The 18,470-nt window shown below is 51.5% G+C and overlaps 1 protein-coding gene across 2 annotated transcripts in view; it reads right to left on the reverse strand.

Annotated features, from left to right (window-relative positions):
* Nucleotides 1-8,253: 8,253 nt before the first annotated feature.
* Nucleotides 8,254-18,470, reverse strand: part of RGS10 (regulator of G protein signaling 10) — a 36,629-nt gene continuing 26,412 nt past the window's right edge. For both annotated transcript variants that reach the window (XM_047760646.1, XM_047760647.1), the window contains exon 5: nt 8,254-8,735. In XM_047760646.1, coding sequence (XP_047616602.1) covers nt 8,589-8,735 — 147 coding nt within the window. In that variant the 3' untranslated portion in view covers nt 8,254-8,588. The remainder of the gene's footprint in view (nt 8,736-18,470) is intronic.

Genomic DNA, 18,470 nt, shown 5'->3' on the forward strand with positions numbered 1-18,470 from the left:
TCTTATCTCGGAAGCTTCAGGAATAATAACTACAGTTCAGAACAAACACCAGAGATAAAAGATGAGGATCTGGAGGTAGATTTGTAAAATCCACCGATGAGAAAGGGAAATACTTACTTATCTGAACCATTTTAAACCTTTGAGCTTCAGTGGATGAAGCGAGTCCTTTCTTGATCTTTGTTAATGCAGCTTTAGTACCTGGCAGCTTATTGTGCAAAAAGTCCTGCAGTTCTTTGAGAAACTCGCATCAAAACACTGTTGCGAAACACGGTTTCCAAGTGCTTAAAAAAAATTAGCAAGTGACTTTAGAACCGGGTGAAATGAAAGCCCCCCACGGTAGCCCATCTGGGTCTTTGGAGCCAGCAGAAGCCAAGGCTGGTGTGTGGGGGCGGTGGTAGGAAGACGGGCTGGTGGGGGGTGGGGAGGGAGGGAATCAGGAACCAGTGAAAAGAAGTAAAAGAACTTCCGTGCAAGCCCAGGAAATGCCTCATCCTCCTGCCTAAACAGCCATGGGACCGCGGGTGCTAGGAAGGGTACCAGCAACTGCTCCGCCTTCCTGCCACTCTCACTGCTAGACGCGAAGGCCATGGCACGGACCCAGCAGTTCCGGGGCTGCCCCATCCCCAGACCTGGGCTCTTGGAAGGTGTTTAGCACAAAGATCCTTTTACAACCAGACCTGGGGAGAGGGGCAACACAGGGCGCTCTGGTGGGGAGGACCACTCCCTGGGGGCAGGGGTGATGCTCAGGGCCTTAGAAGTTCCTCCTAAGTTGCAGGACCGTCCCAGGGAGCCCAGCTGCTTGCTCCCTCCATGGCTCAGCAGCTCCCCCATGAGCCCGAGCTGGGAACTTCAGGAGGGCCGTTCTTACTGGGTTCCGTGGAGTCGTGGACATCCTGGAAGGCACAAGAGGCAGCTCCTCCCCCAGGAATCAGTCATTTTGGAGGGCCAAGGGAAAGTTGCAGAGCGTTTGAGCAGCTCCCCAAAGGTCATCTGCTGGGTTCCCTTCTCCTTCCCTCAGATGCAAAATGTCTCCAGAGGTGACCACCAGCTCCCTGTTAGCACTACTTTTCCTTGGTCAGATACCAAGCCCTTCGGAGACTCTCAGACTTCTGCCCTTTAACTTGGCCATTTGGCTGAACTAGGAACCTGGCTTTGGGTTGGCAATGGAGCCATCTCCCAGCCTTGATACCCGATCCCAGGCCTACCTTAGTTTCCCCCTCCCCTCCCCTCCCCTGTTGCCCGCTATGTCCACCAGTGTTGACCCAATCCTGCTCTGACACCTACCCACTTTCTACCTCAATATTCAGATCTAGCTCCCTGGCCCTGGGGCCCTTCCTGTGGCCACTGAAATGACATGGAGGAAGAGGCCCAGACTGGTGTCACCTTGAACATTCCATATGACTCTGAATCATGAATATTTGACACACTATGGATGGGATGCTGTGCTAGGCACGTTACATGTATCATCTCATTGAATCTCACTGAGTCCCTCTTAGCCCCATGTAACAGGTGAGGAAACTTAGGCTTGGAAAGATGTGACCTGCCCAAGATCACACAGCTAATAAATGATGGAGCTGGTTTAGAATTTAGGCAGTCGGAGTTCCCGTTGTGGCTCAGTGGTTAACAAATCTGAATAGGAACCATGAGGTTGCGGGTTTGATCCCTGGCCTCACTCAGTGGGTTAAGGATCTAGGTCGCAGATGCGGCTCGGATCCCAAGTTGCTGTGGCTCTGGCGTAGGCTGGTGGCTACAGCTCTGATTAGACCCCTAGCCTGGGAACCTCCATTTGCTGCAGGTGTAGCCCTAAAAAGACAAAAAGGTAGGCATTTGAACTCCATGACGTGAGCTTAATAAAAATTCTCATGCTAGCCAATAGTAAATCATAAAATAATTTGATTCTGGAAGAATCTCTAGCTAAAATTCTGGGGTAATCTGCATTTTTAGGAAAAGTGGACCCAGGTTTTCATGTCTCCAGATGGGCCATGATCTTAACTACCTAAGGAAACTCAGGAAATAGTCCCTCCAGGAGGGGAAGGGATGGCCCTCCTGGGAGACCAGGGCCTCACCTCTGTTATCAACAGGATCGGTAAATATATTTACAAAGCAGCCCAAGGCACTGTATTTCTTCCCCCTGCTGCTCTTATTGAGGGTGAGAGGGGCAATATGTGGACCAAAAGCCACATACTTGCAAAGGCATCCTTCCTCTGGAGACCAAGAAGCAGCAAATTCTTTTCCTGGGAACATCTCTATCAAGCAGACATCTGTTACTCTTAAGTGATCTGTATGCCATAACAGTTTAAAAAACAGAGTTTAAATGCTTAAATAAGAAGAAAACAGTTTGCCAGCATTGCAAAACAGCATATAAACTGTGCTGGAATTAGCACAACGGAAACATTTATCTTCCCTAGATAATCTTGAAACTGGACCTTTTTTTTTTTTTTTGGATGATGTGTAATTATGTTTGTTGGCATAGAAAGATGGTCATGATATATTGCTAAAAGGGAAAAAAATGGTTGCAAATACCGAACCAGACTTTTTAAAGGAGCATTTGACTCTACATCCCTGGCTAGGGTGAGACACCCTCTGCATGTCCTGCAGAGGTCAAGACTGGCTGGGTGGTGGCCTCCTTCCTGGGAAAACAGAGACCCATTCTTCAGTTGGAATGGCCAAAGGCTTGTCTGAGCTGAAATGTGGCTCAGCTTGGTATAGAGAAAGATGGTGGGCTTGGGGGGTGCGGGAGCTTCAAAGACCTGGGTTCCAATCCTGACATCACCAACCGTGAGCCATGGTTACCTGGTGCGTGTTCCATGCCTCCAAAGTTTGGTCCCCATTGATACAGTGGAAGCCACACCCACCGGCCACGTTTGATACCATCTGCAATGCGCCCAGCACAATACCTGGCATGAGGGAGGAGCTCAAGAAATGGGGAATCTCCCAAATCTGCATTTATATGACAATCGCAAGGGTTGACCATTACCAAGAGGCCATAGTGAGATGCTAGGGTGTGAATGGGCTCAACCAAAACTTGAGATCCTGACCCACTTGGCATTTCTTGGCTCACTCCAGAAACGTTTACAGAGGGCTACCATGTGGCTGCTCAAAGGCAGGCAGGAGGCTCACCTCTGGGAACTCGGTGAAACACATCCAGTCCCTGTCCTTGGGGAGAGAGGTCACAAACTGGTAACAGAAAATGAGCCATGTGCCAGGGCTCTGGAGATACTGGAGAGAGGGGGTGCAAGAGCGGGGGGAGGGGGCTGCTTAGTGGGGCCCCCAGGAAAGATCTCTGCCAGGAGCTGACATATGGCCTGAGACTTGAAGGACAGAAAGGACTGAGGTCAGGAGGGGCGGCCTGTGCAGAGGCTTCAGAGAGCAGCATCCGTGGCCCACTCACATCTGAAACCAGGCCACGGTCACGATCTGAATTTTTACTCTGAGAACAAAGAAAGCCATAGAAGGGGCTCAGGCAGATGAGCAGCCAGGTCAGGTCTGGGCTTTTTAAAAGGTGGGTGGAGGAGCTCCCTGGTGGCCCAGTGGGCTAAGGATCTGGCACTGTCACCACTGTGTCTTGGGTCACTGCTGTGGGTTCGATCCCTAGCCCTGGAATTTCCACATGCTATAGGCATGGCCAAAAAGAAAAAATTTTAAAAAAAAAATTTTAAAAGGTGGATAGATGCGAGCTGAAGATGGGGAAGGGGGTGTGAGTGAGGAGAAGTGACCAGTGAGGAGGCTCCATCAGGCAAGGGATGAGGGAGGCAGCTTGGTCAGGACCCGGGGCCATGTGGTGGGAAGGATGGACGTGTTCACTGGATTTTGGAGCCGAATCTAGGAAACCTGCTGATGGATCAGACATAAAAATGCAGGAAAGGGGAGACCCTCAGGGCACTTCCAGGTGCCCCAACTCGGTTGTGGTAACTGGGAAAACCCCCATTTCTTCTGGTGGACACAGCACTGTGACCAACACAAACACCTACCGAGGGTACTGACCCTCACTCAGAGGCCACAAGGAGAGACACGCCTCCCCAAGTTTACTGCTTGAGCAACTCTGGACCTGCAAAGCTCACCATGCCTGTGGGAATCCGAGGAGAGCCGTGTGGGGACCATTTTGACAGTGATTCCATCCCGCTCCCCGCCCTGCCCAGGCACAGCCCTGCCGCAGGGCTCACCGCATCCTGTACAGCCAGCCTCGAGAAGACACACACAACTTTCAAACCCTGGAACCTAAGGGGACAAGAAGACCCTTTAGCGCTTAAATAAATGCAAGCTCTAGAACACCCGCAGCCAAAACGAAAGTAAATAATGACAATGTGAGTCATGCCGGTGCTTGCCTAGTCGTTTGCAGAGCATATAAACAAAGCGTGCTCACAAATTCAGAGCTGTGACCTGGGCGTTGGGTACCTGTTCATCAGCTCCCAACTCTGTAACACAGGAAAAGATGTATCGGCAAAACCGTAATGGGAAACTTGGCTAATTCTTCATTCTCTGCAGTCCACCTGAGACTAGAATTTTTTTTTTGTCTTTTTGCTATTTCTTGGGCCGCTCCCGCGGCATATGGAGGTTCCCAGGCTAGGGGTCGAATCGGAGCTGTAGCCACCCGCCTACGCCAGAGCCACAGCAACGCAGGATCCGAGCCGCGTCTGCAACCTACACCACAGCTCACGGCAACGCCGGATCGTTTACCCACTGAGCAAGGGCAGGGAGCGAACCCGCAACCTCATGGTTCCTAGTCGGATTCGTTAACCACTGCACCACGACGGGAACTCCCTGAGACTAGAATTTTAAACGCTTATCCCCATGAGAAGAGAGCGCTCATTCTCATGTTTTTTGAATGAAATCACTTCACCGCCGGTGTCAGTATGAAGCTTAACGTCCTGATATTCAGGGAAAAGACAAAACAACCGAGCACGTAAACTTGGGATGAACACAACCAGCAGGTGTGTCCCATCGGACCCTCTCCCAGGAGCTAGCCACTTTCCCCTAGCAGAGTTTTTTGGAAAAGACTCCATCCCATCTGCCCAGCTGCTCCCTTAAAGGCAGGGCTGATGCTTCATTCTTTAACCCCACTACCTTCCTATGGCTAGTGTTTGGCCTTGGATATAGTAGGTGCTCACTAAATAGTTGTCGTGTAAATGAGCATCTTTTCCAAATGCCAGTATTTACCCCCACTATGGGTGGTGTCCCTGGGCCCCTGTCCGGGCAGAGGATGGACCAAAGGAGGAGCTGGGGTCGGAACACAGAAGGCTTGTTTCGAGCCTTAGATTCTACCACTCACAAGCCCGTGCCTATGTGAGTCGTGTCCTTTTATTTGGTTTTCCCATCTCTGAAGTGGGAGAAAATAGCTGTCCTCCCACTTTAAGATTGCATGTACTAAGGCAGTGGGGAAAAAAGATTTGGAAAGGGGTTCAAGCAGGAGGCATTCCTGGCCCACCATGGGCAGAGTTGTGTGATTGAGAAGGCAGGACTATGCGGGGGCATGGACCAGAACTGACACTCAGAAGGCCAGGCGGGGCCAGCAGAGCTGAGGTAGGATTGCTTCCAAGTCACAGAGGACAATGTCACCCAGTCCGAGCTCTCTCTGCCCATGGGAGAGATCAGGGCACAAACTGTGGAGCCAGTAGATAACATAAACTAAATGGCTGGTTACAAGGCCATAGGGAATGAGGGGGCCTGCTGCTAACTGGAGACCACACACGTGACCCACCCCAGGCAAAAGCACCGCAAGCTTTAAAACCCATGCCCCATAAGCACATCTATGGCCTGTGAGCCGAGATTCTGAGAGCCTGCAGGCTGCTGTCTTAAGCACGTTTGCGCTAATGCTTTGACATCTGGGTCCTGGCTGGCACCGGTGGGACTGCCTCTCCCAGCACTAGATTCCCAGAGACAGTAAACAGCTGACCAATCGGGGGCTTATGTCCCCAGGCCCCTTCTTTATAGGGCTTTCCCACTCTGGGCCACCTGCCCTAATCACTCAGACAATTAGGTACGGTCCCTAGGCCCCAGAGCCCAGAGAAATGATTCAAGCTAGCCCATCCTACCCTTTAGCCTGCCCTGCCTTTTCCAAGGAAAAACTGCAAGACCCTTTCTTGCCCACCCTCCATTCCCCTCACTCCCCTGGCTCCTGGTTGACTCTGGCGATTCCTCACATGGCCCTGTGTGGCATGACCTGCCTCCTTTGCTGAGGAACTGTAACAAACTCTCCTTTCAATGGTAGTTGTCACCTGATCTGTTAGGCTCACCATACCTGAAATAATACTCAAACCTACACTTTAGAACACCTGTGAACTCCACTGGTGCATGAACTGTCACAACCGCTTTATTCCCCCCCACTGAATCTTGGCACCTAACACGGTCCCGAGAACATTGCAGACACAATTTAAATACTAATAAATCGGTGGATGAACAGACTAGCGTGAAAGTGAAAAGCCGAGTAGAAGCATCAGTCTGGCTACACAGACCCCCTACACTCCATCTCACTTCTGCAATGGCTTTGGGAAGCTGAATGCTGCACCTGCCTCAGTTCTGGGATTGGCGGAGGTGTGGGCAGCCAGGGAGGAGCAAGCCGGGGGAAGTGGTGGGAGTGCACGCTGGTGGGAGTGAGATGCGGTGAAACATAAGCTCACCCTCCCAGTGGCTGGCATTCAGCTTTTCAGGCAGCTCCTATGCGAGAGGTTTTTCAGCAATCTTCAGGCCAACTCTGGCTGTTTCCTTTCTGTGCTGATGACGAGATCACCACCTCAAAGCATCTCTGAACCCAGTGGTAAAAGGGTAAAAGCCAGAAAGAGGGTTTCCAGCCAACCCACATTCTCTGGGACCTGCCCAGTAAGGCCCCGCAAAGGGAGCACCAAGCAGCTCGTTCAGCTCCATGGCACCCCAGGACTATCCTGCATCTGCAAAAGGGCAGGGGTTGGGGTCTGCATCCTTGCACTTTTCTGGCTGGGAAACTGCCAGCCGAGCTTGAGGACACATATTGTTTTTAATCCTTACCCTCTAAAGTGCAGCAGTCGCTGTGCTTGACGATGGACAGGACTTCAGATGACAGAGCCCTTGGGTATCACTCTCATCCCAGGCTGAGAGGAAGCCAGTCTGGAACATCTTGAGGGAGGCAGAAACCTGCTCCCCTATTGAGGAAGGTGAAGCATTTGCTGCTTCTGAGGAATGCTCGGTGGGGTGGCTCAGTTTGCAGCAGTGAATGGCTCCCTGAAGACCGTCCCCTCCCAAGGCCCAAGACAGAAGAACAGGGGAGCATCTGGCCACAGGAATGGACACTGAGAATGTGGGGGCTGCCCAAGACGTCGTGCCAAAAGAGGGTGGTCGGGTAGGGTGATTCTGCAAACTGGTTTCACCCACAGCAGAACCAGCTGCCGCCTGTTATCCCAGAGTAACGAGTCAACTCACTCCCTTCTCTCCCAAAGGTCCTGGTTTTGATTGATACACCATATGGTCACGCTCAACAGCAGAGAATTTTTTGCAAATGGGGAACAACAGAGCTGAAAGGCTCTCAGTAAGAGTCTGGTGGTTCGTGTGTACAAACAGGAGTTTAAGGTTTGGCACATGTGATGAAGAAGGTCTGGTGGCAGCAGATGGCAGGAGCAATAAGCAGAAGGGAACTGTGCTTGACCTTGGGCTCTGCTTGGGGGGTGGACACTGTGGGCTGGTTGGGACAATCTGGGCCGAGCAGGACTTGACTCACAGCCTCTCCGCACAAGAAGAGACGACTTCCAAAGACAGCATCTCTTTCCCCTGGTCGAAGTCTCAAGGCCACAGACAACAAGTCCAACAAGGGGTTCCACCAGATGGGCTACCAGAGAAGGGACCAGCCCCCCCCCCCAACTCCATCGGCACAGGCTGGGCGCCACCATCCCATTCCGCACCTTGCATTGCCGTGGGGACCCTGAACAATCTCCCATCTTTCTTTTTCCTGGTTGAGATCTCGTTTCTGTCAAAACGAACTACTTGTGTCACATGAACTGTCACAGGCTGTGGGCAGAACCAGGACAAACCCACGTGTAAGAAATAGCCCTCTGAAGACGCTCACATGCAGCCCCCCAAATCCTTAGAAGCCGTGATGAATTTTCTTTTCCCAGCACTGAACTTACTCTCTAGGAGTACTTAACCCAAAAAGTACCTGATAGGCCAAAGCCCCAGTGGCCCGAGTTTGTCCCATCAACTCATTCTTGAGCTGATTCACCAAGTGAATCTGTGGACACCCATGGCCGGCCCTCCCAGAGGCAGAGCAAAGATTTCAAAGGTTCAAGCTGGCTGTAAGCCTCACCTGGTGGCCTCACATGAAGTTTAATCAAGCTGTAAAATACTCAAAATGTCCAGTGTTTAAGGCCCTCTTCCGCCTTTGTGTATGTGTTTGTGTGAGAACTAAAATTTCAAAGCTATTTGTCTTTTTTATGTAAGATGAGCCATCATGCAAAACTTACTGGCCAAGCAGGTAATTGAATACACATATCCCATGGAAGGGTTTTGTACATTTCAGTCCTTGCAGATAACAAAGCCGTTATGAATCCTGCCTGGCCCTGAGAATGAGTTCCTTTGCTCCGGAAAGCTGCCAGTCCTGCCAGCTTCTTTGGGGGGGGGGGGGCTCATGTATTATAAATTCTCGAAGCTCGTTTAGCCGCAGTCTGGGCATCGGTGGAATCTTCATCCTCTTCCTCGGTTCGCTTGTGTTTTAAGAACAAGTCAGACTTTAAGAAGCGGCTATAGCTGTCATACTTCATGAGGTTGAAGATCTAAGGGGAAAGGAAAAGAGTCTGAAGGATGAGGCTAACCAGGCTTCAAATCATCCCATCAAATGTTTATTAAATACCTAGCAAGTGCCGAGGCATGTAAATACGTGTCAAAACCCACAAAGAAAGCTAAAGTAAGTCATGCGCTAGACAAGGCGGGTTTCCGGGATATTTGGGGGTCATTGCAAAAGTATCTCAATGGAGGATAAGAGCTTAACGAATCCCACAAATCTATACTTTCCACGGAAGTATAGGTTCACAGAGCTCTGATTCATAGCCTGGTATCAAGAGGTTCTTTAAGAATCTCCACTTTATTTGGGCAATTAATACAGGGATGGAGTTCTCCAGGAACTTGAGATTAGCAGAACAGAAACCATTTCTGTAAAGATACGACGGTATAAAGGCCACTAACACATCAGATGATGCCAAGACAGTTAAGCTCCCCTGGAAGTCTGGCATGAAAATCTCAAGCAAACCTATCATTATGCCTAGAAACAAAATGGGGCTTATTCAGTGCAGGGCAGGGAAGTGAAATGACAATCGAATAGCCCTAATGCAAGAAAATAGCAGTCAGCTGCAGAATGCAAACACCTGCTGGCTCAAATGGGCCAGGAGTGCATCTCTGGGAGAAGAATGCATTGGAAGGTAAAATCGTCAGGTGCAAAGGGAAGACAACTCCTGCCTGCCCCCTGCCCCACTCCAAGTCCTCAAAGAGCTCCCCCCTCTCTCCTAAGCCCCTACTCCCAGCAGCCCTCTCCCTACTCCCACCGCATCTTTGCTAGCCTCCTCCCTGGCCCTGCAGAGGGGTGAAGAAAAAAGAACTTTCCAAATATCTGGGGATACCGTCTTTCTTGGGGAACCCCTCTCCATCTCTCAGGCCTTTCGACTGAATTTTCAGGACACACCGCAGGCTGAAAATCCACATGGCACACCCTGATGCCTGAACAGCACTGCCATAGGCTCAACAAGTGGAAAGTTCCAGGGGTGTCTCAGAATGTCGCTCACTGCCAGGCGGGGTTATCAAGTGGGTGGTAAAACAGCTTTTAAACCCACCCTCTCCCAAGAGGCACACAAACTACTTTGTAAATGAAATGTCCGATGGTGTCCGAGGACTCAGGACATCTGCCTGGGGGGGATGGGAGAACTCGGCCTTGGCACCTTCATTTTCCCAAGACATCCTCAACCATGGGAGAACTGCCTAAGTCCCTTCGCTCTCAGCAGAGTCTGGACCTCGGGTTTTTTTTTTTTAAATTTTTACTGAAATACAGTTGATTTACACTGTTTCAGGTGTACAGAGAAGTGATTCAGTTATATACATTGGAGATCTTTTCCACTATAGGGTTTTACAAGATACTCCGTATAGTTCCCTGTGCTATACAGTAGGTCCTTGTTATCTATTTTACATATAATTGTATTTTAATCCCAAATTCTCAAGTTATCCCTCTCCGCCAAACCTTTCCCCTTAGTAATCATAAATTTGTTCTGAGTCTACTTGTTTTGTAAATAAGTTCATTTACATCGTTTTTTTAGATGCCACATATAAGCAATATCACAAGATATTTGTGTTTGACTGACCTGGGTTTTCTTGGAGCTCTTAAACTACTACCTGCCCTGCCTTGGGTGCCCTTCCAGTCTAACTGCTCAGAAAGACTAGGTCTCCGGAAGCCCCCACCCTGTGCATCTCCCTAGCAGTTAATCTATTTTGTAGCAATCTCATCATCCAATATTATTTACTGAGGTTTGGAGAAGTTATTCATTTAAAAAAAAAATCTCCCAGAAAATACAAAAACCATTGCCAGGGGCGAGGTGGGGAATAAAGAATGTCACCATTTCGCGGCCTCCCACGTATGTGCCATCCCTCAGCACCTGCATTACTCGGGAACGAGAGCCCCCAAAGGGGACTTTGAGATGCCCACCTAGTTCAAATTTGGAATGATGCTCGAAGAGGAGCTAATGGAAACAACTTCGTGTGAGAGTGCCCCTCCTGGCACCCCACCCCCACCCCGGTCCGCAACAGACGGGACCCAGCGCAGCCAGCAGGATGCGGTTCAACCCGAGTGTCTCGTCTGAGGCTCCACGTGTGGGAGTGGAACATCCTGTTTGCCTGCCGTGGCTCTTCAAAGAAGAAAAAAGGCTGGGCTGGAGGCTCCCAGGGCCAGAGGCGGTGGAGGAGGAGGAAGGGTGTTGCTTGAGCAAGGGGTCAGGGGCCGGCAGGACTCACCCAGCCTCCAGGAGATGCCAGGACACCGCAGGCTCTGCTCCCCCTTAGGCACTCTTGGGGCTAGCAAGCTTGAGGGGGCGGGTGGCTACCGACTAGAAGAACCTACAGGCCACTCCCTGCCTGGGCAGGTACGAGGTACCGGTGGAGGCCTTCGGGCAGGGGCTTCCCTCTCCACCAGCCCTCGCCTGCCTCCTGGTGCAGCCTCTGGTGCCGAGAGTCACTGGGTGGCAGCTGCAGCCCTCAGACTCAGACAGATTTGAAGGAAAGGGATGCTGCTCTCAAGAGCCTCATTTTCTGGAGTGATGAGCTGCCTGGTATCTCTGCTCTGGGTCTTCACTGCCACGGGCCACAGGTCTCCTGGGCACTGGCCTAGGAGCATGTGGCAGTAGGATGCTCCCATCCCGGGGCCCCTCATGGGTGGTGCTCAGTGCAGATGGCTTAGAGGATAGGGACTGTGCCTAAAAATCTCTTCCAAGAAAGTGGCCAAAGATCAGCTACTCAGCTGCTGACCACAGCATCTTTATCACTGGGCAATGGCCATGACGGGGGTCTGAGGAACGTTTGCCCAGTGAACGAACAGAACCCACCTGCCGAGCAACGACAGGGCTGGTTAAATGATTCAGGCTGGTACCAAGCCAGCCGAGAGCGCCTTCAACCACACATCAGGCCCTGCATGGAGCAGCCTCTAATCCTCACCAAACCCCTGAGGTCCCCAATCCCACAGGGGAAGAAACCAGGCCTTGGAGGTTCTGTGCTTTGCTCCAGTGGCTGGTACATTATCAGCTCAGGTGCTGTGGCAAGCACCGAGGACTGGGTAACTTAAACAACAAAAATTTCCTTCCTCCAAGTTCTGGAGTCTGGAAGTCCAAGATCAAGGTGGCAGCAGGGCTGGTTTCTCCTGAGCTTGGAGGTGGCCGTCTTCCCCAGGGTCTCTCTGTGCGTGTCTATGTCCTACTCTCCTCTCCTTATAAGGATGTAGCTCAGGTTGGACTAGGACCCACCCCCAAGGACCCCATGTAATGTTAATCGCCCCTTTAAGGAATCCCCATCTCCAAACAGTCACATTCGGAGGTTCAGGGGTTTAGGAATCAAACACATGAATTTGAGGGGAGACACAAGTCTGCCCACAACAGTGGGCAAAAGAGCCGGGTGGGCTGCAAACCCCGGCCACCCAGCTCTGGAGCCCACACTCCTAACCTCTGGGCTCCCCTGCAGCTCATATGGCAGAGCAAGAGGCTGTCCTTAAAAAAAAAAAAAGTGAACAGGTGAGAAGATGTACACGTGTTAAATGGCTGAACACTGCATTTTTTTAAATGCCCCGAACCTAGAGACAAAGACCCCAAATATGTTTAATGTGCGCTTGTGCGTGTAAATGGGAAATATCCCCAAAGGTCAGCAGAGGAGGTCAGACAGTGTGCCCCCCCAGATGTCTGTCCACCTGGAAGCTCAGAATAGGACTTTATTTGGGAAGAGACTTAGTTGAGGATCTCGACTGACATTGTGTATTGAGGGTGGGGCCCCGCTCCTTAGAAGTGGAGAGGAGGGGCTGACACATGAGTGAGGGAGGAAGGCAGGGCAGGGACTGGGGAGATGTGGCTACAAGCCGAGGACACCAAGGAGCACCGGCCACCACCAGATGCTGCAAGAGGCAAGTTAGGATGCTCCCCTCCAGCCTCCCGAGCAAGCTCGGCTCTGGCAGAGCCTCGCTGTCAGACTTCTGGCCGCCTGAGCTGGGAGAGGAAAAAATGTGGTGTTTTAAGCAACTCAGCTTGCGCTCATCTGTTAGGACAGCCCTTGGATGTGAACACAGTCAAATTATGGACTACACCTCATACCTCCTTGAGCACAGAAAACAAGATGGCCCTAGGGGGTTCCAGAAAACCAGGACCCTCAGATGGGGAGACCTGGCCTCACCAGGACTGAGCCGTGACCTTCCCCTGACAAATCTGCTTCACGTTGTCCGCAGGGGAGCAAAAGATCACAGAAGGTGGAGCTCCATCTGTGCTGGGGCTCCAGGTGGGCAGACCATCGGAGCAGAGTCATAAGCAGGCAGGAAGGCAGCTGCCGATGGAGCGGAAAACTCAAGTTGGCAGCTTCAGTGGCATTACCTAACTTTTTTTTTTTTTTGGCCAGCATGGCTGTGGCCCAGCAGGTTTGGGGCTTTGGTAGCCCCACATCTGGAGGTGCATGCCGGGACTGTCCATTGCTTAGTGTCGTAGCCTCAGGATCCAGCCCTACAGGCTGCTGGACATGGGACTCAGGGTGAAAACAGGTTCCCCAACTCAAGGTCATTACAAAACAAGGAACCCCACCATCCCCAGACAGCATGACTGATGGAGGGTTCACCTTCCTGTGAAGGAAACTCTCCGTGAGGTGCTTCGGTCTGAGACTATTATATGTCTGCGGCTCTAGGGAAGGGCTCCCTCGGAGACACATGCTCAACGACAGAGTGAGAAGCTTCACTAGCTGTGAGGGCCCCTCTGTGAAGGTTTCAGCCCCATCTCAAGCAAGTGCATTGCAGGCCAAATCAATCTTTTAACCCCTCCTCGGAGACAGGGATGCTAAAGACCGAAACTAAACACGCATCCTGCCTGCTCTTCACAGCCCCCCTCCCTGTTATCTCAACCGGGCATCAGGAGGAAAAACACGAATCCCTTAACACAACAGAAAGTCTTAGGCGATTTCATATTTGCTTCAGGAACTTGGTTTAGTTTTCACACGAAAATGGTTGAAAGAACGCACACCTGTCCATGAAGCATAGTTCTGGAACACACCTGCGAGCCTAGACTGCAGACAAGCTGTCAGAACCGCACAGATAAAGCCAGCTCACGCTCCATTCCTCACTCAAGGGTCAGCTGGGCAGCACAGAGGCTGCTGGGACCAGACAGAGGGATGTTCCCATCCCGGAGTTGAAGACCCCCCTCCCCCTCTGGTGACAGGGAAATGGGGTGAGCCCCCCGTACCCCAAGTGGGGAAGAAGGCCTGCGGGCAGCTGGCAGAGAGCAGGTGTGAAAAGAAAGCTCAGGTCCGCGCTTCTCCCAAAGTACCAGGGAGGGCGACACAGAAGGTTCTGTCACCTGGACAGTGCTCCTGCTTCCTGGACAGGCCTGCAGAGGCCGACAACGTGCCAGAGTGGGATCAGAACTCCAGAAAGATGCTGAACAGGCACAGAGACCCCTGCCTGGGGTGAAATCCCCTCACAGGCCCTCAAGTCTGGTGCTGTTGCATTGCAGGGGGTGGGGGTGGGGCTTTGTCCACCTGTTCCCGGAATCCTTAATATTAAAATTCAAAGCTGAAATGACATGCTTTCCATATGGGGTGAAGGTGTTTTATTTTTGCCTTTTGCCATCAGGGAGGGAATTAAATACTATTCTGGCATTCCTCCCCCATGCCCTCTTCTTCCCCTAAACACTGTCTTAAAGTTGTGAAAAATAAAATAACTCTAAGCATTTCAAATGCTGTCCTTCCCGCCCCACCATCAGCCGGCAGAGAGCTGTGGCAGAGGCCGGGAGCCAGCGTTCCTTCCATTCGAATGAAAGCCCACGGGCTGCTCGTTCTGGCTTGGCCATTGGACCATGCTATTTTCCGGACTGGGCTTGGTCTTTGGGAGCAAAGGTCAGCTGGCACTAAGACTGAGGCGACCGGATCCCTGGCTCCAGCCACCACTGCAGACTTGGGACCCCTAAACGACCCCCATTGACAGGGCAGCCCCTCCCCCACCTCTGGGTCCTCACCAGCTGGTCCGCCCCTCTTACTGAGGTCTAAAAAGGAAGCGCTTCTCACTTCTTGGGTTCTGGGGAAATTCAAAGAAACGACAGTGCTAAAAAGGGGCCTGTGCATATGGTTCCTTTCTGTCAAGGATGTGGCTGGGAGCGCTGACATCTCACTGAAGTCTTTCAATTTTTTTTTTTTTTTTTTTAAACATCAGAGGTGGAGGACTTCCTTTTCAGTGGAGAAGGCTGCCTCCACTCTGCCCTCCCCAGACCAGACTTAGCATCGACCTCGAAGCCCAGGCGGCTTAGCGTCCTAGCAACACTCAAAATCCTCAGGAAGTGTAGACACCAGGGCCCCTAAGATTTCTGGAAGAAACCTGCGGCCTTCTCTTTCATGGTCTGAGAAAGCAATGACCTCAAGTTGCCATTTGCAATGACTTTGACTTCCGTCTTCTCCAATTTCCCTGCTGGTCCAGGGAACCCATCCTGCTAGGCTATGGAATTCAAACCAGAGGCTTTACAGATAGAAAGGTGTGTGAACTGGGGCCCAGACACTTGTAGGAGCAGAATTCTGTTTTAAATCTTTCACATGGCACAACCTCAAGTCACTGAGCAGAGTTTAAGGTGTTCTATTTTCAAATACTCAGGGAAGGTTCTGGAAGAATATACAACATAAGGCAGAAAGTGAGAGGGAAGAGGCAGGAACTGGGTGGTGTTAGCTTTTCACTTCATGTAGTAATTTAACAAAAAAACTTTAAGGCATGCCCTTGTGGAACAGTAACTTAATGATCCAGGCATTGTCACTGCAGAAGCTCAGGTCACTGCTGTGGTACAGGTTCAATCCCTGGCCCAGGGAATTTCCATGTGTTGCAGGCACAGCAAAAATGACAATTTTAAAAGTTAACTTGTCCAGAATCCTGGGTGGAGCAGTAACAGGATGTGCTCATGGCTAGTGCTGGTTTAGTGGGTTCCTGTGCTGGCCTTCCTCCCTGGAGTTCTAGCCGTGAGGGTGAGCAGGACACATGTGTTCAGGCCACCAAGCTGACAGGGCCAGCACAGGCGGGCATTGCCATTTCTTGTACAAAAGAAAGGCATGTCAGGCTGCTGTGACTAATCGGACCCCTTCATGTTGTGGGTGCCTCTCAGCGCCTGAGTGACTGGAGGGAATGTTCTAGAATCAGCAAGGGCTGGTTGTATGGGAGATGAGAACTGAGGAAGGCGGGAAAAGAGAAGCCGGGGGAGAGCATTGGTTGGTCTTTAAATGCCAGAGACCACGCTACTGTCCCAGGAGCCCCACGAGCAGTGGTGGGGCAGGAAGGGTCCAGCTGAACCAGAAGCCCTGGGCTCAGGCTCCATTTCCCCTCCTCGCTCTGCGACCTCGGGCAGTCAGGTCACCTTCCTTCCCTCGAGGGAACTTTCGTAAACTGAGGTGTCAGGTCCCTCCTTCCCCAGACAACTTGAGAGTCAAATGAGACGCACACACAATGACATTGTGTAAACTGTGATGAGGTTCAGTCCTACTGGTTTCCCAGGATTCACTAAAGTGTAGAAAACTGACATCGATCATTTCCTGCTTTTTTAAAAGGTAGGGCCTGGGGGCTCAGTGCAGCTAAGGCACGTGGACTGTCACGTTTTCAGAAGTCATTAAGCCAGGGTTCCTCAGCCTTGGCACTACTGACATCTTGGACCAGATGCGTCTGTTGGGAGGTGGAGGGGGTGGTCCCGTGCACTGCAGGGCATTTAGCAGCATCCTGGCCTCTGCCCATTAGGTGCCAGGGGTAGCATTCCCACTCCAACTGTGACAACCAAAAATGGCTCCAGACACGGCCCAGGGTCCCCTAAGGAGCACAATCCACCCCCAGGTAAGAATGACTGCGTGAGGCCAAGGCACATCTTCCTGTGACATTCTAAAGGACAGGCACAGTTACCTCTTCTGGGGAGCTGACTGCACACCAGGCACCGCACTAAGTTAAGCACCTCACTGTGTTTCATCCTCACGACTGCCTCATTGTAACCTGAATTTCACAAATGAAGAAACTGAGGCTCAGAGAAGGACCACATCTTGCCTAAAGTTTGATAACCACTAAATTCTAAAGTCAAAGAAAAGAGAAAAAAATCAGGTCTAAGGAAATAAGGTTGCCATCAGGGGGTGATTTTTCTTAAACACAGGGGCATGGAAGGCTTGCAGGTGGCTCTGTGTGTAGCTTGGGGAGGCAGCAGTGTTTGCCAAAAGCCCCACGTTACTGATGAGGCCACAGAGGCCCCACCAGGAAACAGGATCCACGTGGGCCAGGATGGGAGGTCGAACTGAAACATCGGTTCCCACTTCCCCCTCCTGGCTGACCTGACATGCAGTGACAATGACAGTGCATCTGCATTGTCACTCAGCATCCAGGAAGTGATGGGCAGGGAGGGGTAGGGAAGGGGGAGGGGAGGCAGGCCATCTGGGTACAAATGATGAGCCATGGTCAGGAGACCGAGGGTTTGCAGCTGACTTTCTAGTAACAGATCACTCTGCATGCAGTCATCCATGTTCTCTGCCTGGCTGACGAATGACGGGCACAGCTGGAGCTGGGGATCAGAGCCAAGGTGCCCAGCTTTCAAGAGGTCCTTAGTCTAGCTGGTACATTTTATAAATAGCACAGTGTTGAAATTAAACTGGTTACCCCAGCCTCAGGGTCTAGCCCCAGCCAGTCCCTCCCAACTTAGCTTCTGTCACTTCCTTCCCTCACGCCACTCCAGCCACACAGACCTCCCCCAACACAGAGGGTGGATTCCAGCCCCAGGGCCTTTGCACCTGCCATTAGCTCTCCCCGGAAAAGGTCCTGCCCCTTCTCATTGGGCTCCCCTTGGCCACTCAGATCTCAGCCGCCTCTTCAGGGGGCCCTCCCTGACCACTTGACCCGAAGTGGGCTCTTCCCAGTCACTCTTAGCCCATCACCTGTTGCATTCCCTTCCTGGCATTTATCGCCCTCCAGCCTCCTGGGTGGACAGGTGCTGCTTTCCTTGCTGCACACACAGTTCCTAGCACAGTCTCTGGCACAGAGCAGGCCCTCCATGGATACATACAGCGTAAAGGACTGAAAAAACAAGTCCACACAGCAGCAAACCAACCGAAACTGAACTGAGACCTCCCAGGGGAATTCTTCAGACAAAAAGCCACTGAAGAAACCAGCTCTCTGTAAGATCACCTCCCCCTTCCTGCTTCCTACAACTTCTGTCCCATAGCAGCCTTGGAGTCTAGGCTAAAGAAATGCCTCCAGTACTGCTCTCGCCTCTCCTGGGCTGGCCAGGTGGGCACACCGCTGGGCCACAGGAGCAGAGCTGAATTAAAGCAGAAGACAACCTCTCCAACTATGTATTTTCCAAGTAACAAAGCCCCCAAACTTAAGGGATCATTTCGGATGAAATTCTTTTAAAACGTTTAACACTTTCGGCAGTGAATATGCTGGCCAAACTTTGTTTTTTGCTTGATACTTTGGGGTCATTACGATCCCTAACTGCATCACCACCCTGTAGCACAGGGATGCCCCTAGTGTGGTGTGTGGGGAGCTGTGGCCCCCACGCTTGGTGGTTCCCAATCACCGTGCTGTGGTTTTGTGTTTAGTATCATGTTTGTTTCCTCCCTGGCTGTTAGCCACGGCTTCTTGCTGCCCATTACTCCACAGCCTCTACCACCAGCACTTCAAACGGGCTGTGAACTGAAAAACCAAAACTGTCAGAACTGCGTGTAAACCAAGAGTCAACAGGACCTGAACGAAGACCTGAGACGCTCTCCTTTAGATGAGACTCGTGGATGTCAGA

The sequence above is a fragment of the Phacochoerus africanus genome, chromosome 15 (assembly GCF_016906955.1).
Source record: "Phacochoerus africanus isolate WHEZ1 chromosome 15, ROS_Pafr_v1, whole genome shotgun sequence".
In the NCBI taxonomy this organism is placed as follows: Eukaryota; Metazoa; Chordata; class Mammalia; order Artiodactyla; family Suidae; genus Phacochoerus; species Phacochoerus africanus.